This window comes from Dipodomys ordii, unplaced genomic scaffold, assembly GCF_000151885.1.
Source record: "Dipodomys ordii isolate 6190 unplaced genomic scaffold, Dord_2.0 Scaffold13, whole genome shotgun sequence".
Lineage (NCBI taxonomy): Eukaryota > Metazoa > Chordata > Mammalia > Rodentia > Heteromyidae > Dipodomys > Dipodomys ordii.
In genome coordinates this window covers 23,266,962-23,293,414 of record NW_012267229.1, presented here as the reverse complement: position 1 = coordinate 23,293,414, position 26,453 = coordinate 23,266,962, and the positions used below count along the sequence as shown (strand labels likewise).

The 26,453-nt window shown below is 44.0% G+C and overlaps 2 protein-coding genes across 3 annotated transcripts in view; one reads left to right on the top strand and one right to left on the bottom strand.

Annotated features, from left to right (window-relative positions):
* The window catches only part of LOC105981524 (serine/threonine-protein kinase 4), a 75,611-nt gene extending 65,771 nt beyond the window's left edge, over positions 1–9,840 (bottom strand). The window contains exons 1-2 of the mRNA XM_013010716.1: positions 9,750–9,840; positions 4,111–4,191 (exon numbers count right to left, since the gene is read on the bottom strand). Coding sequence (XP_012866170.1) covers positions 4,111–4,191; positions 9,750–9,784 — 116 coding nt within the window. The 5' untranslated portion in view covers positions 9,785–9,840. The remainder of the gene's footprint in view (positions 1–4,110; positions 4,192–9,749) is intronic.
* Positions 9,841–12,102: 2,262 nt separating this feature from the next.
* On the top strand, positions 12,103–25,257 carry Tomm34 (translocase of outer mitochondrial membrane 34). 2 transcript variants are annotated; one of them, XM_013011095.1, is made up of 7 exons: positions 12,103–12,344; positions 16,467–16,566; positions 17,539–17,691; positions 18,271–18,440; positions 22,141–22,288; positions 23,960–24,086; positions 24,318–25,257. In XM_013011095.1, exons 1-7 carry the CDS (start codon positions 12,218–12,220, stop codon positions 24,420–24,422), a joined length of 930 nt encoding a protein of 309 aa, XP_012866549.1. In that variant the 5' UTR covers positions 12,103–12,217; the 3' UTR covers positions 24,423–25,257. The 2 variants fall into 2 exon arrangements, with proteins under 2 accessions (XP_012866549.1, XP_012866550.1); XM_013011096.1 differs by lacking the exon at positions 17,539–17,691.
* Positions 25,258–26,453: the final 1,196 nt, after the last annotated feature.

Sequence of the window (26,453 nt, the reverse complement as noted above, 5' to 3'; positions counted from 1 at the left end):
AGAAAGAAAGAAAGAAAGAAAGAAAGAAAGAAAGAAAGAAAGAAAGAAAGAAAGAAAGAAAGAAAGAAAGAAAGAAAGAAAGAAAGAAAGAAAGAGAGAAAGAGAGAGAGAGAGGGAGGGAGGGAGGGAGAGAGAAGAGAGAGGGAAGAAGAGGGAGGGAGGGAGAGAGCGTGAGAGAGGGAGAGAGAGGGAGAGAGGGAGAGAGGGAGGGAGGGAGGGAAGGAGGGAGGAAGGAAGGAAGGAAGGAAGGAAGGAAGGGAGGGAGGGAGGGAGAGAGAGAAAGGGGGAAGAGAGGGACGGATGGAGGGAGGTAGGTGTTGGTGGCTCATGCATATAATCCAAGCTGCCCAGGATGCTGAGATCTGAAGGATCATGGTTCAAATTATGGCTTAAAGCCAGCCTGTGCAATCAAGTCCAGGAAAGTCTTATATCTAAAGTAACCCACAAAAAGCCTGGCTGGAGGTGCGGCTCAAATAACAAAGTACCATTGGGCAAGCAAGCTAAGCAAACACTAGGCCCTCAATTAACACCCTAAAGCTGACAAGTAAACAAATAATAAAATATCCTAACAACTAACTGAGCACTTACCATGTGAAAAACACTGTACTTAGTACTTTATTATTTCATCTACTCGCCATGACCCTATGAAGTAGAGATTACTACTACCTTCATTTTATAGAAGGTTATGAGGTCACAAAATACTAAGCTCAAGCTTACTTGTTTAGATGACTAATAAATGTGGAGAAGGCTTTCAAACCAGGTCTAAGTGTTTCAGAGTCTATGATCTTACTATAGTAACATAATGTCATTAAAAAATGGAAAAAAGTTGGGCACTGGTGGCTCAGGCCTGTAATCCTAGCTACATAAGAAGCTGAGATCTGAGGATCACGGTTCAAAGCCAGCCCAGGCAGGAAAGTCTATGAGACTCCTATCTCCAATAAATCCCCAGAAAACCAGAAGTGGCACTGTGGTTCAAGTGGCGCTGTGATTCAAGTGGTAGAGCACTCACCTTAAGCTGAAGAGCTGAGGGACAGCACCCAGGCCCAGAGTTCAAGCCCCATGACCAACCCCCCCCCCAAAAAAAAGGGAAAAAATAGGACTGGGAATGTGGCTTAGTGGTTGAGTATTTGCCTAACATGCATGAAGTACCACATAAACAGAAAAAGCTAGAAGTAGTGCTGTCAAGTGGGAGAGTGTTAGCTTTGAGCTCAAGACGCTCAGGGACAGTGCCCAGGCCCAGAGTTCAAGCACCAGGACTGGCCAAAAAAAAAAAAAAAAAAATAGCTGGACACTGGTGGCTCATGCTTATAATCCTAGCTGAGATCTGAGGATCGTGGTTCAAAACCAGCCCAGGCAAGAAAGTCTGTGAGACTTTTAGCTCCAATTAACCATCAGAAAATCAGAAATGGTGCTGTGGCTCAAAGTGGTAGAGCATTAGCCTTGAGCAGAAGAGCTCAAGGACAGAACCTAGACCCTGAGTTCAAGCCCCATAACCAACCAGGAAGAAAAAAAAAAAGGAAAAAATAATTTAATTACACTAAACATAAATGTTTATAATAAACATAAACAATTATGTTTACTAGTTTTCTTATTGTAAGTATTAACCTATGAGCATTATTGGATTAAGGCCATGGACACAGTGTGTTGAGGAAAATAGCAAGGATGCCAAGCTAAAGCTGAATGTAGCAAGAGGCAGTGACCGACACCACCCCATACCTTTAACAATGACAACCAACTGGCAGTCTTCAGCATCTTGGACTTGTCTTGTGGCAATATAGCTGGTATTCTCTCCCATTCTCTGCTTGATTTCTCACTGGACTTCACACAAGATTTTCCCAATTTACAGAAAACTGAAGATTAATTTTTTTTTCACAAGGAAGTAATAATCCATGAATCTAAGATAGAACTTGACATTACTGCAGAATGCAGGCAGAAATTACACTAGCCCCCAAGACAATCTAATCTAATCATCTATAAACTGATTTTAAAGAACACAAACTCATTATAAACATTAGTCATTTTTAAAGTTAGTATGTTCTCCTGTTGGTGGGAATGTAAACTAGTGGTTATACAACCACTCAGGAAGGCTGTTTGGAGGTTCTTCAAAAAACTAAACATGGGACTGGGAAGGTGGCTCAGTGGTAGAGCACTTGCCTTGCATGCATGAGGCCCTGGGTTTGATTCCTCAGCACCACATAAGCAAAAAAGAAAAAAAACAAAAGTGGCGCTGTGGCTCAAGTGGTAGAGCACTAGCCTTGAGCTGAAGAGCTGAGGGACAGCGTCCAGGCCCAGAGTTTAGGCCCCAAGACCAGACCAAAAACAAAAAAAACAAAAAACTAAACATAGAACTTCTCTATGACCAAGCCATACCACTCCCGGGCATCTACCCAGATCATTACAAGTCAGGATACCATAAAGACACTAGCACATCCATGTTCACTGCTCCATTATTCACAATAACCAAGTTATAGAAACAGCCCAGATGCCCTATAACAGATGAGTAGATCAATTAAATATATACACAACAGAATTTTGCTAATTCATTAGAAAGAATAAGATTATGTCATTTTCAGGAAACAAATCATGCTAAGTGAAGTAAGCCAAGCTCAGACAGACATGTGGTGCATTTTTTCTCTTGATGTGAAAGTTAGATCTAAAATAAAACTGGACTTGATAATCTATACCGGACTCTTAAGCATTCATCCACAAACATACTAAAGGAGGATACCCTTATGGGAGGACTCTAAAGATATAACTCCTCTGATCACTTAAAATACCATTTATCAAAATGAATTCCAGGAAATGGAAACATGGATGGGTTTTTTGTAGTTCTTGTTATTGCTGCTGGTGGTACTGTTTTAGCTTTAGGGTTTGTTTTTTAATTTTTGGGATGGCAAAGATGGGGGTGCAGAAAGGGAGGGTGGAGGAAGGGCAACCAAATACAATCATGGTATTTAGTATTAAAAAAAGTATGTTCTCTTGAATATAAAGTACTCTTCTTTGTTGTTGTTTTTTGTTTGTCTGTTTGTTTTTAGCACAGTGGGACTTGAACCTGGGTCCTGGGTACTGTCCCTGAGCTCTTTTGCTCAAGGCTAGCACTCTACCACTTGAGCCACAGCATTATTCCCAGTTTTTTTATTGGTTAATTGGAGGTAAGAGTCTCACAGACTTTCCTGTCCAGGCGGGCTTGAAACCCTGATCCTCAAATTTCAGCCTCCTGAGTAGCTCCGCTTACAGGCATGAGCCGCCAGCACCCGGCTCTAAAAAGTACTCTTGAGGGATGAAAAACTCATATATATATGAGTACATCCTTAATACGTGCACATCAACTACCTCTGAAATGTGGATTTACTACTATTCAAAAGTTAACAACAAAAACTTAAGATATTCCTAATAATTTAATGTTACAAAAGAAGGAATCAATATACACAATGAAATGCAGAAGATATGTAAAGAAAAGATATGTGAGGAATTATTAATATAATCCCTACTGTGGAAGTCAATGATAGCACATCTGCCAGTAAATATCATTTGTGCCCTATTTCATTCACTCTTTCCAAGTCTGTACTTTAAGAGACCCAAACTGGATTCCCAACAGAAAGTTCTGGATCTCCTAGGAACCTGAAAAGGATAGCAAGTCTTTGACTTATTTATTACATTCTATAAAACTTCAATAACTAAAATGTTTAATTACATTGCTTTTTAATGAGACCACAGTGACTACATATCAATCAGAAGCTATGAGCAGCAAATAAAGTACCTATGTTTGATTACTAAAAATGCAATTAATTATAACCTAATTAGTATTATCTGATAACCACATAAAATCATACATACCATAGATTCAATGGGAGAGGAAACAATAGGTGCCCTTGGTGTTAATGCCTCAGAGTCACACTAAATTTGTTTAGAATAGTGATGAAGGCTAAGTAGTCAAAGGATTTAAAGCAACAAATTTACCTCCTACTCCACCTACAGCCGGGTTTATATGAATATTACTCTTTCTTTTACTCAAGCTTCAGAACTGACACCAATAGAAAATTCACATCCTTCAAGTAGTAGGGGCAGGAAAAAGACCCTCTGAGCTACCTTTATTTTCTCCAGACTTACCCTTCTCCAAGTTTCTCTAAAACATCAAACACTTCTTCTGGTTGTTTGGTTAAACTATCTTCGTCCAACTTTTTCAGCTGCCTGTCAATGAAGAAATACAACACAAAATACCATTTTACTTCCTAGCAACTAAAACATAAAATACATCACTTATTTTACAACTAACCAGCATCCTAAGAATTGCTTTACTGTTTTCACTGGTAAACAACAAAAGCAAGCTCTCATTTTTCCCTAAGTCTTACTATGTAGCAAGGGCTGGTCCTTCTGCCTCAGCCTCTGAAGAGGATATACCCCCATACCTAACTTTAAGAGTCGTGTGTGTGTGTGTGTGTGTGTGTGTACACACACACACACACACACACACACACACACACGGGTACTAGGGCTTGACTAAATCTCTTACTCATAAGTAAGAATCTCTCAGATTAGTCTGCCTGGGCTGGCTTCCAACTGGGATCCTCAGATCTCAGTCTCCTGAGAAGCTAGAATTACAGACACGAGCCACCAGTACCTGACTCTAAAAGCCTAGTTGAAGACAGTGAAGGATTGTCCTGTGGGATGATTAAACTTGTTCTGGGTCACCTGAGGAGCAAAATCACAATCAGAAGAAGAGCTGCCAGGATTTTGACTTTAGATTCAACATACAGACATTCTCTGACAACAGAAGTTACCCTACAATGTTTAGACTATCATATGTAGTCCTAAATTTCTCATGGTTGGAAAATTTAAACAGAAAATGGAAGAAATGTTATATGGATGAAATGCTGGAGAGTAGGTTCAATCAGCAGATAAAACCTTTAGAATCATTTAACTCTGGAGAATTCATGAACTGAAAGGACAGCTAGCTCTTCAGGAAAATAAGGTCAACAATGTACTGAAACATGAACTGCACTGGTGGCTGGAAGTCACAGGATCCTTGCTCTATATTAGCAAGATTTTGGAAACTGTCAGAACATCTAAAATCTACAGGATAACAGAAACAGAGAATGGAAAGTGAATATTTAGGCATGAGCAAAGTAAGAAATAATTTGGCAACTGGGAGTTTAAACAGTTTCTAAGATGCTCTCAAGAACTGCTACGTACGTTTGACTAGTCTCCAAACCAGAGGTACATGGCTGGTCAGAGCCTCTAGACAATTCTTATTTTACTGACAATGTTAAACAGTGATAGCAACCATGAGGTTATAAATTAACAACATTTTTAAAATTCTGAAACCTCTGAGAATTGCCAACAAACTTAAAAAATCTTCTGGGGAGAGAGAGAGAGAGAGAGAGAGAGAGAGTGTGTGTATGTGTGTGTGTGTGTGAATGCGCATGCATGCAAGTAGGTCTTTATGTGTGTTCAGTCAACACAATGTGTGTGTGTGTGTGTGTGTGTGTGTGTGTGAATGCGCATGCATGCAAGTAGGTCTTTATGTGTGTTCAGTCAACACAATGGCTTCCTGAAATGGCAAAGGACAAAAAGAGCTCAGGAAATGGTGAAATATGGAAGTAGTCATTCTGTAGATTTCTTGTAAAGAAAAAGGTTTAAGCTAACAAGACAATACCAATTCTTATAACTGAATTTATACACATACACATACACACAAACACACACACACACAAAACACTACACCCTCCTAAATAGCAAGATCAAAAGACAAAAAAAAATCCTGACCACATCAAGTATAAATACCAATGAAGCCTGAACTCAAAAAAAAAATCTTAGATTTTTTTCCCGGGCCCCTAAAAGATTTTATAGTCAAGAACTACATACTAAAGAAATGGAAAACAAAAAAGGTCAATGCCTTAATTGAAGATCAACAGAACACAGTAACCACGTTGACCTTTGAAAAAAACAAAAATCCTAAAAATTAAATTCCAATGACAGCATAAAAATTCCCTGTTTCAAAAACATCAAAGAACTGAAGTGAAACTCCTCTAAAACTTCAGACTGAAATTTCTATGAACTCAGGAATTACAATGAACAGCTCAAATGCCAGGGTATTTTGGTAAAGCTCTGAGTTATATAAACAAAAGCCCCATTAATCAAGTAAAATTGAAGTTTTATAAACAGTCTACATAAAGATCAAATGTGTTTCTTTGAAGTGTTGTTTCTTGTAGTTTACAGAAAGCAAAACTCACTATTTCAGCTGCCACAGAGACCACAAAATAAAACAAAGGAAACTGCCACTGCCATTGGAGACAGTTGCAAGGCTCTGATAATACTGTGACAAACTTTATATAACTGCTTACATGCTTCTTTCAAACAATCTAAGTGTTTTCTTTGTTTTTGAACAAGAGCAACTTAAAACAAATTATCTCTGTGCCTGATAACAAAGGGGTGGTCAAATAATAATAATATTATCTGTTAAATGTATCAACAAATGTTATGGGAATCCTAACTGTGCAAGCTGCCAAAATGAAACAGAAATTCACCTAAAAAGTATTATGGGCCAGGTGCTGGTGGCTCATATCTGTAATCCTAGCTACTCAGGAGGTTGAGCTCTGAAGATCATGGTTTGAAGCCAGCCTGGGCAGACAACTCTTACCTCAAACTAATCACCAAGAAGCCAGAAATGGAGCCACAGCTCCAAGCACTAACCTTGAGCACAAAAAGCCAGGGACAGTACCCAGGCCCTGAGTTCAAGCCCCAGGATTGGCAATAAATAAATAATAAATAAAATGTATTATGAGGTTATCAACAAGTCAAAATTGCTATGGAAAAATCTATTGAAAAGTGACTTGTACTGGTATTTTATACCATGAGTCTTCATGGAACAAGTACAATAACCACTACGGCATGACTTTGGTGACTCTTTCACCTGGGACTTCCCAGGTCTGAGTTTCAGCACTTGCTCACAATGAACAGATTACATGCACTGAATATTGGTAGATGTCCTTCTCCTGCCAGAAACATCTGAAGAGCCGAAACCCCAGGAATGCCCTCCATGCCTCCTACCATACCACTACCTAATGACAAGTCACTTTTTTTTCTTTTGTAGGTCATGAGGCTTGAACTCTAGGCCTGAACGCTGTCCCTCAGCTCTTCAGCTCAAGGCTAACACTCTACCACTTGAGCCACAGCCCCACTTCCAGTTTTCTGTGTGGTTTATTGGAGATAAGAGTCTCAAGGACTTTCCTGCCCAGGCTGGCTTTGAACTGTGATCCTCAGATCTCAGCCTCCTGAGTAGCTAGGATTACAGGTATAAGCCACTGGTTCCCAGCTGCAAGTAACTTTTTAAAACCATGACCCCATTAAGATACCCATCTATCATCATTCACTTAGTCACATAAATGCCACCCTCACAAACATACAGAGCATTTCCTTCATTGGAAATGCATACCATCTGAAGCTGTCAGACACCTGTCAGAGGTCATTCAAAAGTCTGGATAATTCTAAAACCTTTATCTCCCATGTCAAAACTATAAAAAGGCTCATTTTATTTAAGATACTTATCTTTCATTTCAAATAGAATCACAGATAGGTTACAACAAATATGTATGTATAATTAAATGTTTTAATTTAATTTTAAATTAACTGTGCCACCCACCATGTTGAAATCCTAACTCCTTCAGAATTTGACCATGTTCAGAGACCGAACAATTGAGTAACACAGGCAGAGGTCATATGACCAGGGCTTAGTCCAGTATGGGTCTGTATCCTTATAAGAGGAAGAAGTGTGAACACAGGTATAAGGAGAAGACCATACGAATACGTAGGAAGAAGGCAATGAAAGTTCCAAATTAACCACCAAAAAGCTAGAAATGGAGCTGTGGGCTCAAGTGGTAGAACACTAGCCTTGAAGAAAAAAAAAAGCTCTGGGACAGCTCTCACATCCTTATTTCAGAAAGAGAGAGGATGGAGGCAAATGAGAAAGTGAGAGAGAGAGAGAGATACAGAGGGACAGAGAGAGTGACAGAGAGACAGACAGAGACAAAGAGACAGAGAAATGGACTTTAGATCAAATAGCTTGGACATTAAAATCCCAACTCTGGACCTCAGGAAATCTCTAACCTCTATACTTGTTTTATTATCTGTAAAATACAGATAATACAGATAAGGGGACGTCCAGTTCATTCAACAGCTGTGTGTGAAGGTCCAATGAGTCCAATCAATAAGTTGAACTATATGGAACTACCATTTTTACAGCTAAATAATGATCAAATTGCAGCAAATTCACATAACTCAACAGGAAACATGGCAAGCACTTACAACAGTGCCTGGCAGCCTGTAAGTATAAGAATCATTACTATTTCAGTGGATTAAGAAGAGCCCAGGGGCTGGGAAGGTGGCTCAGTGGTAGAGTGCTTGCCTTGCATGCATGAGGCCCTGGGTCCGATTCCTCAGCACCACATAAGCAAAAAGAAAAAAGCCAGAAGTGGCGCTGTGGCTCAAGTGGTAGAGCACTAGCCTTGAGCTGAAGAGCTGAGAGACAGCGCCCAGGCCCAGAGTTCAGGCCCCACCACCAGACCCCCCCCCCAAAAAAAGGAAGAGCCCAGTCCAACAATGTTCGTGCAGTGTCTGTGCACTTCAAACAATCCCCCTAGGAGTGCTGTCTGGGCTGTGAATCCCCTCCCTTCACCTCTCCCAGCACTTGGGCACTCTCAACACTTCCTACTTCAGAGTGAGCATTCTGCAACAGGAAGCCAAATGTCTTCTCTGTGAGATAGAAGTTAACTGTGCTGCACCTCCCAGAGGGCGGAACCTTCAGTCTTATTCCCTGCTTTTCTCCTCAGACCCTTGATGCCCACAGGAGAACTCAGTGCAAGTGCAACCAATCAGGAGTTCAGACATGTTAGGATCAGCCTTCTTGCACTTGACCTAAAGCTATTCCAGGTACCACTAGGATCCGAAGCTGATAGCCACAGATCAACAGAAGCTTGAAAGGGGGCATGGAGTAACTGGTAGTCGCACAACGACAGAGGCATGGAGTGGCTTGGCGGGGTCCATTTATCTCTAGAATCTTCTGGACCTCCTGGCTCATCCTGAAAGTATCTTATTTCTTTATATACCTCACAATGTGGGTATCTGAAAGGGGGGTGGGGGGGCTGGGGCTGTAAAGAAAATCAGGATGGAAGACGTTACCGTCACCCTTGAGTACCACCAAGTACATCCTCCTAACGCCGTCCTCACCAAACCTCGCGGCTGGTCCGGACTCCCCACCAGTCCTCGCACGACTTCAGCCTCCAACGCAAAGCTATGAGTGCAACAGATCTCTCCCCCCCCCCCGCCCCCGCTGCACCCTGAGGTGGGACTTGAAGACTACTTTAGGAAAGTCTTGCCCTCTGCGAGTTCTCGTCCATCCCCAGAGACCGACCCGCCCAGGTCCTCCTCCGGACTCCGCACACGCCACCGCCTTCGTGCGTCTCTTCTGGGGACAGCCTTCCTCCAGGGGCCCCGGCAGGCGCTCTCCCTAACTGGTCCACTCGTTCCTGAGCGGAGTCCCCCCGCGTTCTCCCCTGGCCGCCGGGGCTCCCGCAGCCCGCCCCCTGGCCGCCGGACGGCCCCTTTGACCAGCAGGTGCCCCGCCAGCCAGGTCGCCTCGCCTCGCCTCGCGGGTCCCTTCCCTCCCGGGGGGCGCCCACACAAGTGTCCCCCACACACACCTCATCCAGTTCCTCCCTAGTCTTCCCCCGCCCCGCTGCCCTTCCCCTCACCGGCGCGGCGGGTTCCTCAGCTGCACCGTCTCCATGGCGCTGCCGGCAGCCACCAAACTCAGCTCACAGCTCCATCCTGCTTCGGACCTCCCGGAGCCAGCCCCGCCCCGCAGACCCTCCCACACTTCCGCTTTCCGCCCCTACCGGAAGCGGCGTGAGCGCGCGAAGTGGGCGGAGCCGCGGTCTCCGTCACGTCGAGCTGGTGGAGTCTCGTGGTGCCGCGGCGTGCGCGAAGCCGGAACCAGGAAGTTCGGGAGGGAGGCCCGGCTTGGTCGGGAAGCCGCAGCCCTGGTCCCTGTCTCCGCCTCTGGCGTCTCGGGTCTCGGGTGGAAGTACTGAGGCTCCGACTTAGAAAGAACTGTTCTTTTTCTTTGCTCTCACTTGAGACCTTCGGGCCTCAGCCCACCCAGGACTGGGGTGACAGGCAGCCAGCCCTGCCCTAGTTCAGAATACCAGCTGTTAACTACAGGTTTGGTTTGGTTTTTCTTTTTGCAGTTTGGGTTTGGTTTTGCGTCCAAGAGCATTGTCCATGCTAGGCAAGTTCTCTACCTTTGTGCCATACCCCCAACTCACTATATACCTTTTCCATCTCTCCTTAAAAAGCTCTGTCCAGTGTTAATGTCTTCCTTAGTTGAGAAAACACTGGCAAGTAAAGGTATGTTAAGATCAGAATCCCCAGTCTTAACATATCATTGATTGAACCAGGCTCAACCAATACATACGTTGGCTTAAACCATTAGGCTGAAAAACAAGACATGTAACTAGCATCATAATTGATCAATTTATACTTCTTAAGTTTTCTCAACTCAGGTTTTCTTTGTGCTATTTGTTTAAATAGCATAAAAGTATAACAGGGACACAGAATAATTCTCACAGGTCTAGAAGCTGGAAACAAGATGGAGGCACCTGCAGTCTCTGCTGAGGGCCTTCTTTCTGGTTCATAGACAACACTTTCTTGCTCTGTCCCAACATCTTAGAAGCCTCAACATCTGGTTGGCATACCCCACATCTAGTATGCCTCTTTCGTGAGGACATGGAATCTATGATCCTAGCCCTCCATGAGGGCTCTGCCTCTGAATTACCTCTCAAAAGTCCCCACTTCCTAAAAGCCATCACCTTGAGGGGTAGGAAGGCTTGCAAATTAGGCTTTTTGTGTGTCTGTACCAGGTCTTAAACTTGGGATCTCATGGTCTCATTTGGCTTTTCTGATTCAAGGCTAATGCTCCATCAATTGAACCAAAGCTCCAGCTTTTTGAAGGTTAATTGGAGATAAAGAATATCACAAACTTCCCTGGCTGGGCTGTCTTCGAACTTACACCCTCAGATCTCAGCCTTCTAAGTAACTAGGATTACAGATGTGAGCTATATACAGCTTTTGAGGGACACACTCATGCCAGATGGTAAACTCCTGGAGAGACAAAGACAAGGAGGACCCACCTCTGCTTCCACCTGTAAACTAACAAGCCCAATGATAACTGATAAAACTGAGGATCAATCTGCAAACCAATAGCTGAGGAGGGGCGTAAGATCAAGAAAGGCTTTTGGAGCTGATGTTTTGAAACTTATAAACTGATTCAGGATTAGGAGAAAAATATTCTGAAGGGAACTCCAGAAGAGGATAACATAAGTCAAACTAGAAGCCAGAGAAAGAATTTAGTGTTAAGTAGTAAAATGAAGTTTAAAAAGAAACTGGAACTTTAAAAAGAAACTGGTCAAAGGGAAATCAGATGAGAATAAACTGAAGTCACCCTTAATGCAAACTCATCCATCAACCTATCTGTGCAGTCATTTACCAACTCAGTATACCAGCTGCCAGAAAGCCTCAAGACCTTTGCACTTGCCATTTCTTTATTTGGAGTGTTCTCTAAATCTTCTCAGGTTTCAGACCCATTATTACCCTCAAGAGTAGCCTCCCTTGTCACCCCTCTAAAGTAGTCCCCACGTGGCCAGTTTCCGTGGCTTTACTAGTGTTTCTTTGGGGGCTTGATGTGTTGAGACTACCTTTCAGGCAGGCCTCAAATTCCATCCTCCTGCCTCAGCCTCCAAACGGCTGGAATTACAAGCGTGTGCCACCATCCCAGGAAGTTTCATTTCCTTTACATGAAAGTAGGGTCTTCACTGGGCCGGAAGTTAATGGCGTGTTGGGCCCCCTCCTAGAGTTGGGAAGCAGGTCCTTCCTCCCGCTCCACTGCACCCTCCCAGCTGCTCCTAGGCACCCAAGCATCAAGCACACAGCAACCACTTCTGGGCCGCCGAGGTGCAGACTGAGCATGAGCGGAGGGCCGGGCCGTCCGAGCCTCGGGTGCGCGGAGGCCCCGCCCCCTCGCTGCCGCAGAAGGGGCGGGACCCAAGGGCTCGCAGTCAGTGCTTCCGCCCGGACGCGGTTTCCTCCGGGACTCTCTTTCCCCGCCGCTCTGCCGGGTCCGCCGGGTCCGGAGTCGCTCCCTCGTTGGCCCTCCGGCCCCGGGATGGCCCCGAAACTCCCGCACTCTGTGGAGGAGCTCCGTGCTGCCGGCAACCAGAGCTTCCGCAACGGCCAGTACGCCGAGGCCTCCGCGCTCTACGGCCGCGCGCTGCAGCTGCTGCAGGCGCGAGGTACGAACCTGCCCCCCATTTCTCCCCCGGTCTCCCCCACACGGCCTTCCCCCGGCCCCTCCGCTGCCTCGCTCCGGAGCCGGCTTCCAGGAGCTTCCCTCCCCCGTGGCCGGCCATCCCCGCCAGCCCTTCCCGCCCGGCTCTTCGCCCCCGCCGGAGCCGGGCATCCTACGAGAAACTTCCTCGGCCCCCTTTTTATTTTCCGCGTGCTGTCTTTTTGTTTTGTTTTTTTTTTTAAACTGCCTTCTGGATTCCCATCCTCAAGTTACTCAGGCCTCTTTCCCATCATCCCTGAGCTGAATCCTCCTTCCCCACAACTGTTTGTTGTTTTTAATTAAATGTCTGTTGAGCACCTGTTGTATCCCTATTGTATACCCATTCCCTAGTGAACTTTCTGCGGGATTTGGGGAGGGAGGGAAGGACTGGTCCTTAAGCTAGTAAGTACATAAAGACACCTGGGATCATTAAAATCTATCAAAAAGAGATCCATACCAGTCGGGGGCTGGTGGTCACGCCTGTAATCGTGGCTCCTCAGGAGGTTTAGATCTAAGAACCGTGGTTTCGTTGCCTGCTCAGGCAGAAATGGCCATGCGACTCCAATTAACCGCCTGAAAACCGGAAGTGGAGCCGTGGCCTTGAGCAAAAAAAGCCCAGACCGTGAGTTCAACCCCCATGACCTACCAAAAAAAAAAAATAATAATACCGTGAGGTGATTCAGTTCTCTGTGGCACCCCTTGACGATGGAAAGTCCAAGGCAACTTCAAAGAAGGGATATTCCAGGAGATGGCTGAATGATGGAATTCCAGTGCACAAAGGCTGGGCTCTCCATATGGAGGAAACAGCCATTACATAGGCCTTCAGAGCTGGGCACAAGTGGCTCAAGCCTGCAATCTTTGCAACTCAAGAGTCTATAATCTGAGAATCATGGTTTGAACTGCCTGGGCAGACAAATCTGAGAGACTCCTAATTAATTGGAGCTAATCTCTAGCAAAAAGCCCAGAAGAGGTGTGGCTCACTTGGTACAGTGTCAGCCTTGAAGCAGAAAGCTTCAGAGTTCAGTACTGGCACACACAGATACCCTCAGAATAAACAGTGTGCTCAAGACTTCAAGCACAGTACTGGCTTTTCTGCTTGAGAGAAGCAGAGTCTTGTAGGTGTGTTAAGCCCTAGTAAGGAATGTGGATCTTATTCCTTGATGGAAGGGATAGGAGAGTTTTAAACCATTCCCCTAGCCTTCAGGTCACTTGTAATCAATGAGAAGCCTTGGCCCAAGGCCTTCTCTTCAGAATATTTTATCAAAGAGCCCCCATTGGATAAAGCATTTAATTTGACATTTTCAGTTTAGTAACTATTTCCTTTTGCCTTCTCCTCTTTCTTGGTTAGCATTTGTTGAATGCTCTATTATATAGACATTACCAATATCTATATTATAACCTTACTGATAAGACACTTAGAAATGAGAAATCTAGAAGAATTAATTGCCTACCCTAAGGTTAGACAGTCAAGATGTCCAAGGCAGGATTTGGATTTGTGTATGGATCTGTCTGATTGCTAAGGCCAATTTTTCTTTAATCATTTAGACTTCCTCAAGTCTCTAAATTAAAACCTTTTTAGTTGTAAAGTGTTTACAGTGATAATCTACTCTTCCACCACCACCACCCTTTTCTCCCCTGGAAACCTCTTTTGGCTTACCTGCTCAAACTAGCATCATTTGAAATGGCTCAGAAATCAGAGGTGTTGATGCCTGTGCATTTTTCTTCCTTGCCACCCAGCTGGTCTAGAAAAGCTGTGCGTTTGTGTAAGTTTATTCCCTAGAAAAACTGGTCCTATGTTTAAATTTATCAGGGACCACAGTTTGTTTCTGATCCAACTACTGATTTTGTGGTAATCTGTGGACAAATTTCTTGGTTGCCCTGATCAGTTTTCTTGCTCTTGGAGGGACACAGGGAGCAACCTAATGCAAGGAACCTTCTCAGCAAGTCTGTGAAGTGATACTTTCATGTGGTAGGTGCATCCACACGATCAAGTGACTTGCTCACACTGGCTGGATGTAGGTTCTCCTGGCGTTTTCACATGCCATTGCTATTTCTGAACAGACATGCTCTAGTGACTTGGGATGCATTACAGACTGTACTTGCGTCTTAAGGACAGGGCTGTGTTTTATCTCCATACTTTCTGGCTCAGGGCCCACAGCAAGATAAGAATAAGGCTATTTTAATCACGAATGCTATTGTTGTTGTTGAATGAAGGATATCAAATATCAGCATGGTATCATGATGCTTGGTGAAAAAAAAGCAAGTTACTAAAGGATAAGAAATATGATGCTACTTAGGAAATGCTGTAGTAGACATAAATGATACTGTCTCTTACCTGTGACTACATGTATAATACAAAAAAAATAGCCAGGTGCCATAGGCTCATACCTGTAATTCTAGCTACTCAGGAGACTGAGACCTGGAGGGAGATAGCAGTTCCAGGCCAGCCTAGACAGAAAAGTTTGCAAAACTCCATCTCCAAAATAGCCGGGAAAAAGTAGTGAAACTCAAGTAGTGGGGTACCAGCCTAGCAAGTACAAGTTCTAAACCCCAAGAACAACTCCCTAAAAAAGAAGTAGTGCTTGAAAATTTATATAGCAGTTTCAGGATTGTAGTGGCCCCTGAAAAGGGAGCACATGGGGTAAGGATGAGAATGATTAGGACTTTAGGCATATCAAAAATAAAAAGGAAGGCAGGCATAGTTCCATATACCTGTAATTCCAGCACTCACTCAGCAGACTGAGCAAAAAGATCGCTAGTTTAAGCTAATTTGGGCTATAATATATATCAAGATCCTCTCTCTCAAGAAAAAAAGGGGGGGGCTGGGAAGATGGCTCAGTGGTAGAATGCTTGCCTTACATGCCTGAGGCCCTGGTTTGATTCCTCAACACCACATAAAGCAAAATGAAAAAAGCTGGAAGTGGCGCTGTGGCTCAAGTGGTAGAGCGCTAGCCTTGAGCTGAAGAGCTGAGGGACAGCACCCAGGCCCAGAGTTCAGGCCCCATGACCGGACCCCAAAAAAAAAAAGTAAATTTAAGATTGAAAACAAAGCTGGGTACCGGTGGCTCATACGTATAATCCTAGCTACTCAGGAGGCTGAGATCTGAGGATCTCCATTGAAAGCCAGCCCAGGCAGGGAAGTCCATGAGACTCATCTCCAATAAACCACCAGAAAACCAGAAGTGGTGCTGTGGCTCAGGTGGTAGAGCGCTAGCCTTGAACTGAAGAGCTGAGGGACAGTGCCCAGGCTCAGAGTTAAAGCCCCACGACCAACAACAACAGCAACAAAAAAGATAAAAAAACAACCATCAATATGCTAAATATAATAATAAGTACTGAATATCATATAGCATTCCATGTGTTTCAAAATTTTCAAAAAGAGCATGTTTTCAGGTCTTTGGGATATATACCTAGGAGTAGAGTTACTGGGCCTCACTTAGTTTTTGTTTCTTTTTATTTTCTTTTGCTTTTTCATGTTTTAAATGAGCATACTGTTTTATTTGTGGCCCATACTAGTCAGTAAGAAGAGATTGAGACATATATGTGGGGGAGACAGTACTTGGGGTTTGAACTCAGCCTCAGTTACCAGAGTGCCTATTCTGTGTCTTAAGCTGTGCTCTTGGTCCTACCCATTATCTTTAAAATTGAAAATCACGGCCACAATGAAGAGACAGTTGACTAAGAATAGGATTTTCTTTAGAGAAATAATGAATAACTCGCCTACCTTTTGGATAGCTGGGATTCCTTTGAGTTCTCCCTCGTCTTATCAGACCCAGCTCAGTTACTAACTGGCAGAGTGAGGCAGGAGCTACCTGTTTGTGTTTTATTTTTTTGCCATGGGCCAGTTCAATGCTGAAGTGAATTAATTGAGAAGATGCTTTCCCTTTAATGGCAAAATGGTCAGTCATTACCCAGACTCAGTCAGTGCATGTAAGAATGACAAACATGCCAGCTAGTGAACAAGCTAAAGTCATCTCTGCTGCCTTTCCACAGAGCCTAAAGAGCTTCAGGTGTAAAATGTATCCATTGTCCCCTGACATCCATTTCCCAAAGTGATGATCTTCTCTTCCTGCCTCCACCTGGGCAGGTTCTGCAGACCCTGAAGAGGAAAGTGTTCTCTACTCCAACCGTGCAGCATGCCACTTGAAAGATGGGAACTGCACAGATTGCATCAAAGACTGTACTTCGTAAGTGACCCAGGGCGACTTTTGGGTTCCTGAGGATCTGGGTTCATCTGGTTTACTTCTTCCTTGGAAGGATCTTACCAGTTATATTAGTGGTAGACATTAGGAAGTATCATCAGGCCTCTGAGAAAGACAGGCTTTATTAGTCCTTGTGCCTTTGACTTGTGTCTTTGGAGTTTTAGCTCTGCTGCTGTTGAAAAGGAGTTGGGTGGGAAGTTAAGAGGTAGGCCTTAAAGCCTTCATGAGTCTTGGAACTTGTGGTAAGGTAGAGTTGCAGATCAATGACAGACTTGCTGATTTTATTTTTTTTCTGGGATGGATATGAGGAAGAGGGAGGGGAGGAAACAAGGAAGAATTGAGAGTAGATTATCATCAGAGAAAGAAAATGGGTATCCATTAATGACCAATGATAGAGGACACTGAACAGTTTCTTCAGCAGGCTCACCTCTAAACTATCCCCTCCTGTCCTGTGCCTTACATGTGTGCCCTGCTGGTAGATGGGAGAGGAGTATGTGGTGAGCATGCTGGTAGAACCTATACTAGGTTTCCTTAAGTGCTCATGACCATCCTATGGGTTAAGTTTACCCACCTTTCCAGGCAGAACTGAGTTACTGAATTTCCTGGGGTACCATTGCTAGGATAGTAGAGATAGCATCCCAACAGAACCTAAGCTGACTCCAAAGCCTGTTTGTCTCTCATACAGGACTTTGATCTAGAAATACCTACTAGCTTGAAAGCCATGGAGTTCTTATTCTTTTTAGGGGAATGAAGCTATGTATATGTATGCAAATTTTTCATTGATGGTTCTCTGCCCTCCTTTACCTCCTTACTTCAATCCAAGTTGAAAAGTTCCTGTTTTAGAGAGATTGGCTTTCTGCAGAAATTACCTCTAGTACATGAAGTGACCCCACCTAGAAGAAACTGGAACAGCCTTAGGGTTCCAGCAAGAATATGATAGTTTGCTTTCTATTCTAGAGCACTGGCCTTGGTTCCCTTCAGCATGAAACCCTTACTGCGGCGGGCATCTGCCTATGAGGCCCTGGAGAAATACCCCCAGGCCTATGTCGACTACAAGACTGTATTACAGATTGATAATAGTGTGATGTCAGCCCTGGAAGGCATCAATAGGTGAGCCCAGTTCACTGCAGGTCTTCTCCATGGAAGTTCTCTATCCTTGATCGGCCCACTGCTTTGGTTGTCTTCTGAATGGCCTTCCTTTGACTGGATTTAGAAACCTACCATGTGGGCAAAGTTTGCAAGGAGAATCTATTGTCTTTAATAGGTGTTTAAGGAGTCACATTCCCCCCTTAGATTTCACACTTTTTTTTTTTAAGTCTCAGAGCACTCAAGAAATGTTAGGTGTTTACCTGACTCTTAGATTAAGAAAAGTATAAAACAGAACATTCTTAGGGAATATGTAATTTGGGAAGGGCAAAGTTAAGTATCCTAACAGGCAGCACAGATCACCACATACTGTGACCAGTCCTAAGGGAAGGAGTGTTGCGGTAGGTGATCTGAGAAGTAATATGTGTGGTGGCAGGCTCTGTCTTGTTCCTCTGTTACAGCCATGTTAAGAGAATATAAGCAGAAGGTTGGACTAGGGGAGGTAATTCTAGCTCTTGTGAAAGGGCCTATCTTCCCTGAGGTATGTAAAAGGAGTAATAGTCTTCTTGACCTTGCTGGAAAACTTCCTGCCTTCCCTTCCAGAATGACCAGAGCTCTCATGGACTCACTTGGACCTGAGTGGCGCTTAAAGCTGCCCTCTGTCCCTGTTGTACCTGTCTCAGCCCAGAAAAGGTGGAATTCCATGCCTTCAGAGAACCACAAAGAGACAGTTAAAAGCAAATCCAAAGAAACCACAACTACAAAGAGCAGAGGTAAGTTGTGACTCCATGCCTAGAGTGTTTCTATACAAATTGATCTTGTTTAGCAAATATAAAATAAAGCTTTAAAAAAAAAAAAGGTCTGTACTTAGAGGTTATTTCCTCAGCTGTACAGTGAAGCAAAGAGTAAACCTACTTTGTAGCTATGAGGATTAAATAATATAAGACATGCACATAAGTGTACAGTATCTGTTCCCATTCCTCTGGTGGTATTTGGGATATGTCACTTAGCATAATTTTGGTTGTAAGAACAGAAAACTCAACATGGTAAAATAATACAGGGAATGTATTGACTCACATAAATGAAAGTCCAGAGAGAGTTCAGGTGATGTTTGCCCCAGCAGTTCATTACATAATCAGGTTCTTTCTTTTTTTTGGTTGCTTATGGGACTTGAATTCAGGGGCTGGGTGCTGTCCTTGAATTCTTGGGCGCTACTACTTTGAGACACAGCTCCACTTCAGTTTTTGAGGAGTTAATTGAAGATCAGAGTCTAATGGGGATGTTGCTGTCTGGGCTTGCTTTGAACTGCAATCCTCAGATTTCAGCCTCCTGAGTACCTAGGATTACAGACATGAGCCACTGGTGTCCAGCTCATAATCAGATTCTTTTCTCCACTCTTTCCTTGGTTATATGTCAACTTTCCTTTCAGACGTTTCCTGGCCTTCAGCCTTATTCCATGCCTCATGACCTAAGGCAAGAACCATCTCTGTCCTACCCCATTACCCAAAAAATTAAAATTACATAGTTCAGGCCGGGCACCAGTCACTCATGCCTATAATCCTAGCTACTCAGGAGGCTGAGATCTGAGTGTCATGGTTCAAAGCCAGCCTGGGCAGGAAAGTCTGTGACACTCTTACCTACAGTTAACCACTAGAAAACTGAAAATGGCACAGTGGCTCAAGTGGTGGAGTGCTTGCCTTGAGCTGAGGGACAGCACCCAGGCCCAGAGTTCAAGTCCCATGACCAATAGATAAATAAATAGTTAAATAGTGAAAGAGAGGTTATTTTTCCCAAAATGCTTCACTTAAAATTTTCTCAGGCCAGGCGCTGGTGGCTCACACCTGTCATCATAGCTACTCAGGAGGCTGAGATTTGAGGATCGCTGTTTAAAGCCAGCCCAGGCAGGAAAGTCCATGAGACTCTTAGCTCCAATTAACCACCAGAAAACCAGAAGTAGCACTGTGGCTCAAGTGGTAGAGCTGAAGAGCTCAGGGACAGAGCCCAGGCCCAGAGTTCAAGCCCCACAACTGACAAAAAGCAAAAAAATTATTCTTGGTTTCTTCTGGTTTGCTCAGAAAATGAGATATTTATGACTGTCTTAGGCTTAGACCCTCTGTATACCTCCAATATTAGAGGGAGATGCTTCCTCAGGAACTCGTGCTCTGGGTGGATCCTTGGAGAAAGATTAGAAAGAGAAAAGAGGGGCTGGGAAGGTGGCTCAGTGGTAGAGCGCTTGCCTTGCTTGCCTGAGGCCCTGAGTTCGATTCCCTAGCACCACATAAGCAAAAAAGAAAAAAGCCGGAAGTGGCGCTGTGGCTCAAGTGGTAGAGCACTAGCCTTGAGCTGAAGAGCTGAGGGACAGAATTCAGGCCCCACGACCGGACCCAAAAAAAAAAAAAGATCAGACCAGACCTGAGAGGCCACAAATAGGAGACTAGCTCTTATGATGTTCTAAGAGAACTAGTGAGGTCAGGGAAGTATAAGGATCAGGGTTACATTTAGTCCTCTTTCCAGAAGGAGTAAATATCTAGTCATAGGTAGTATTCACTCTGGCTTGTGGGAGCCTGGTAAATTCCCCACTCTTCCTTAGGATGAAATTTGGGGTGTCAATCAACTAGATAGCCTCAGGACAGCTGCCATTTACTTTATTCCTTTGGAGTCACTAAGACATTTGTGTCTCATATCCTATGCTAAGCACTGTGATATGGGAGAAGGCAGTCTTGAGCTTTAGGGAACTACTGATCAGACAAGGAACTGAAACAAGGAAACTATTTTAAAATACAAGGAAGAAGAATGAATGCCGTAGAGTCTTCAAACAAGAAACTTAATGCTTGGCTGGGAAGGTGGCTCAGTGGTAGAGTGCTTGCCTTGCATGCATGAGTCCCTGGGTTCAATTCCTCAGCACCACATAAGCAGAAAACGCCAGAAGTGGCACTCTGATTCAAGTGGTAGAGCACCACTAGCCTTGAGCTGAAGAGCTGAGGGATAGTGTCCAGGCCCAGAGTTAAGGCTCCACAACCAATAAAAAGAGAGAGACAGAGAGAAAGGAAAGAAAGAGAGCCTAGCTTACATATATATAGCCTGAGGTTAGGGAAAGCTGGCTATGAAGTGATAGCTGGAACTGAACCTTGAAGGATGAGGTCACAGGTGAGAAGGGAATAGAATTCTTGTCATAGACCGTGGAAGGAGCTGGAGAAGGAAAGTGCACAGGGTAAATAGTGGAAATGTGTTATTACAGTGAGTGGTGTGTTCCAGAGCCTGAGTGAAGCTGAGGCTGTATTGCATCCAGTGCTCAGAGTCACTTCTAAAGAAACTCTAGAAGTGTGTATCTAGGACATGTACAGGTGCATTCATAGCAACATGTTTGTAACAGCAAAAACAAAACCAGAAATAACCCAAATCTCCACATGTGAGACAATGAACAAATCCATTGTGGTATTGCCACTGTGAAAATGCATCAACCCACATGAATCTCAGGAGCATGTTGAGTGGGGGAAAGGAAAACCAAATCATAAAAGAATATGAAGGATTATTATTCCTCTATATTAAACTCAAAAATAGTATATAAACAAATTGTTTATTGATATTACTATATATAGTTAAACTATATTTTAAATCAGGGAAAGTCAGTAGAAAAGCCCAGCATTGGGAGGGCTTATATTTCCTTGTAGAAGTGGATTAAGTTGGAGAAGGGTCCATAGGACCAGGTTCAGGTGTTGGTTTATTTCCTATAGTAATACCTTTGTTGTGAATATTCAGTATTTTAAAAAGTAGTTTTTAAAGATTAAAAAGCAGGTGACATAAAATCAAGGCTGAGGAATTAATTGGAGCCAAGCAGTGAATGGCCTTTTTACACCAACATGAGCAGCTTATTTACCTTATTCTTTCTCCCTTGAAAAGCTGGGATTGAGCTGCATGTGACAGAAAAAGGAGGGTACTCACAAGCTCAGAATAAGCAGACCCTCGTATGCTCTTCTGAAATCCAGACACTATAGCTTTTTCTTTACTTGATGCTTGTTTAGTAGTACTACTGCTTTAAGTCTGCAGGATATTCTATACTTGCTCATGTATTCTCAGGCCTGATTCTGACATAGCCTCTTGTGGACTAGATGCTCTGCTGCATTGGTGAGGAAACTGAAGAAGTTAAATAGGTCACCTGAGACACATCAATCACCAAGTGGCAGTGTCAAGACTAGAACCTGGGTCACTTTTATCATATATATGTCATGTGCATGTATAAATACACTGGTAACAGAAGTCTTCAATCTCTTCTGAATGAAAAACTTCCCCAAAAGCCATTAGTTGGGGAACTTATTGATTAATCCAAGAAAAATAATTTGTAACAGTGTGGGTAATGGTGGGGAGGGGGTGAGAGCCTGGTACTCAGTTTTGAAGAGATGCTAAAGAGATCTCATTGATCTCATTTGAGCACTGCTGCTCAATGGTTTTTTCCTCTTCTGAATTTGTGTCTAGTGCCTTCTGCTGGGGATCTGGAGAGAGCCAAAGTTCTGAAGGAAGAAGGCAATGAGCTTGTAAAGAAGGGCAACCATAAGAAAGCTATTGAGAAGTACAGTGAAAGCCTCTTGTTTAGTAACCTGGAATCTGCCACGTACAGCAACAGGTACCTTGCACATAGCTGCTGGCCTGGGGGATTTCAGAACATTGGACATTTGGTTCCATGGACTTCTGTGATTGATAAGTTCTCCAGTCCCTAGTATTTTGTCGTGTTATAGCTCAGACCACACACTTAGGACCCCTTTCAGGCTATAGGGTAGCCTATGTTTTACTAGCGCCACAGAATTTTTATTAAGTACCCCCAGATAATCATGCAGTGTAGGAAGGCAGTGTGCTTTGCAAAGACGACCTTAAAATATTTCTGTCTCTCCACTCTGCTCCATGTTGCTTCTCTAAGACGTACCTCTTAGAAATACTAGCAGATCCCTTTCTAAGAGTATTATTCCAGAACCAGAGAATGTAGTAACTGTTGTCTGGCCTGGAAAAATGGGACAGAGTACAATCTGGTGTGAGGGATTAGGCTGGTGGGCCTGAGGAAGACTTCACAAGCCACTGCTATAACTAACTACTGACTGTGAGGGCCTGTGAGTCAGGGCGCCATCTCTACTATACAGGGCTCACCACACAACAATGTTCAGAAGTATACTCTGTAGAGCTTGTCCTGTTTTAAAAGTGAAAAAACTTGAGTCTTAGAAAAGGAACGGCCCCGTTGTACTTCTAAATTAGAAAAGGTTTGTCTAAGCTCACCCATCCAATAAATAATAGTGACAAAAATAGAATCTGGCTTCATTGAGATCCATCCGGGATGAGGAACATTGGGCCCAAAAGCCATATAAGTCCAGCAGAATCATTTGGTACATGATGGGACAGACACACATCCTTGTAATTGACTGCCCATGGCCTGTCTATCTGGTGATAATTGTATGCTATAAATAGGCAAATGGAGCTGAGGTGGGAAATCTTTTTCCTGCCAAAGACCATTTGGAAATTAATTATTTTTTGGTACTGGGCTTGAACTCAGGGCCTTGTGCTCTCGTGTAGCTATAGCTACACTTCAATCTTTTTGGTCATTATTTGGAGATAAGAATCATACGGATGGATATTCCTACCTGGGCTGACTTCTGATCTTTTTCCTTTCTCCTTTTGTGCTGGTCTTGGAGCTTGAATGTAGGGCCTGGATGCTGTCCCTGAGCTTTTTTGCTCAAGGCTAGTGCTTTACCACTTGAGCCATAGCTCCACTTCCTGCTTTCTTGTGTGCTTAAGTCTCAGGGAGTTTGCTGCCTGGGCTGGCTTCAAACTGCCATCCTCAGATCTCAGCCTCTTGAATAGATAGAATGACAGGCATGAGCTCTTAGCACCCTGGCCTGGCCTGAAATCTTCATCCTCAGATCTCAGTCTCCTAAGTAGCTAGGCACCCAGCTTAAATACTTCTATATAGGAGGAAAATAAAACCCACACAATTTTTTAAACTCACAGAAATGTTGGATAGATCTAATTTCGTAAGATTAAAAAAATCTTATTCATATTTAAAGCAACTAAAGACAGTAAGTTACTATTTTCTTCCATAGTCAAAGAATTGATTTTAAATCCCAGGTTTGCTTTAGTTGTAGGAAAGTAGCCTTTGTTCATAATGTCCTAAAAGTGTAACTTCTTTGAATAGAGTTTTGGCAGTAATCAAAATTTGAAGTGCATGCCAGGTACAGATAGACACTATTCCAATTCTACAGTATTTTCCATGAAAAGTGACTAAACCTCTGTAATGGCCTCTCCCCACCAGAGCACTATGCCATCTAGTCCTGAAGCAGTACAAGGAAGCCGTGAAGGACTGCTCTGAAGCTCTTAAGCTGGATGGGAAGAATGTGAAGGCATTTTATAGACGGGCTCAAGCCTACAAGGCACTCAAGGTAAACCTGAACATGCTGAAGTAGCTGTAGATAATTATGCCAGTACTGCCACTTCCGAGTGCCATTGAAGGTGAGATAGTTACTTCTGGGTTCCTCATTCTGGGCCCCACGATAGCTCACAACACATACAGGGCTGGAGTTTGAAAACAGTCTGCTGTGTTGCAGCTGTCCCCACCCCAGCTAGATCTCACCTCCTCCAGGTCCCTTCCCCACACTCTTCTCTTTCATTAGGACTATAAATCCAGCCTTGCAGACATCAGCAGCCTCCTACAGATTGAGCCCAGGAATGGCCCTGCACAGAAGTTACGTCAGGAAGTTAACCAGAGCCTGAAGTAAAACCCCCAGTGGGCAGCAGGAACCCTCTGCCTGACCATCCCAGAGAAGCCAGGAGCCTCCTCCCCTGCATCTCCTACCCCTGACACCCAGCATGCCCCCAAGGGAGCTTCAAAATATCCTCCTTAGCCCCTCTGAGAGGCTTTGCTTGTTTAAATTAAGCCCAGTATAGTAAAGCACAGGACATATTTTTGGCAGAAAGGTACCTTCTAGAGCTGAATGTGAAGTTGGAGTCCTGTTCCCATCCATCTGCCTCAGACAGCAAACAATTGGCTTTGTCCTGTGGGCTACCCCTGTGACTTCCCCAGACAAAGCCTTTCTGCAGTTAATCTGAACAAAACACCTGACCCACCTATACCCACAGCAGCCTGTTGAGCTGGTTCTCCAGGGCTGCCATCTCCCCAAGGGCACAGTCCACTGTGTCTGAGCCCTAGTGCCTTTAGTCGGGCCCTCCTTTGTGGGAAGGCAGAGCCCTGACCTGTGGAGTCTCTGTCCTTGACTCTACGCTGCTGCCTTCTGTGTGGAGTTACCTAAGCTATTTCAAGAGCTCGGTGGTGATGGCTGTTCCTCCTGGGATGGAGAGAGAGGCCTCTTTGAGGCAGTGTCCTTCCATTCTGAGCAGGAACTTGACTTTTTCCCCTCAAACATGGCCCCTCAGGCTTCTTAGTTCTTTGTAATACGTTGAAGTTAATTTGGACTGATTTTGTTGAACTGTGTTTAAGTTCTTGCATTAAAAAGCTTTTACAGGTGTTTGTTCTACTTTCATTTATGCCTCTTGAGCTTTGCACCTGGAACTTTGTAGTGATAATAATAAAGCTGTTAATTCTTGGGGCATTTATCCATTTGTTGAACAAATTTACTGAAATGTCCGCAGCCAAGTGGGAAGGTAAGAAGTAATCAGGTAAAGTCACATGTAAAGCCACAGCTGGCTAAAACACCATGAAGGAAGCATCTGACAGTATTGCCTGCCTCTGTGGGACATACTTGGGGATAAGGATCACAGTGTACAATGGAGTGTAAAGGTCCCAGTGACTTACAGACCTAGAACTGAATTCTAAGGGGAAAGGATAGGATATAGTGTAAATAAACAGCATCTGCAGAACAACTGAGTTGGAGAATTTGCTGAGGGAGAATAGGAGTAACATACCCTGGAGTTGACAAAACAGCCTGGCTTTAGGATCTGCCTCCCTTTTCTGGGCTGTGTTGTAGTCAAATTACTTTGACTTTAATGAAGTAAAACTTTCATGACTTTACAGAGCAGAACATTATCACAGTGGTGCTAAACAGTGGCATCTGTGGCGAAGTCAGCAACAGAGGCTCAAGGATGAGGCTTTTGCTTATCTCCAATAATCATGAGCTCGAGGACGTTAATCAGACCAGCCCCTTCCCCCCCCACTACCACCCCCACTCCTTATGGGGCAAAGATACTTTCCTCATTGAGACCTGCCCCTGTCCTGCATCCTCTTAGGCAGGCTGACTCCTGTCTGAGTCTAGTGGCAACACCCACTACAGCTGACTTAGTTGTCTTCCCTGGCTCTGGAGGGCACATGTCTAGATTTGCCAGTGCATATAGCCAGGCCTCAGCCTTTACAGCCAAAGAGGCTTTTGTACTTATGAACACTGATCTTTTTTCTTTTGGCAGTACTAGGGCTTGAACTCAGGGCCTTGCTCTTGATAGGCAAGTATTCTGCCTTTTGAATCACACCTCCAGCCCTAATGTGATTGCTTTGATGGCTATCCCAAACCTCAAGAGAAAGTCACAGCATGAGAATGACAGGGTGCTATACAATGGGCACCTGTTTATTCAGGATCACTTAGGCCATGTAAGTTTTGTCCTTCCTCTAAGAGACATCACTGTAAAGCCTGATCTCATGATGGAAGGCAGACCAGAGGACAGTACAGTGAGACCAGGGAAGGCTATTGCCAGAGTCTGCTAAGTAAGCCACGACTAGGTTGGTGGTGGCAGATTTAGAGAAAAGTTGGAACACTTAAAAAAGGGTAAAGTGGAAAGTAAGGTGGTGGGGTGAGGACCCT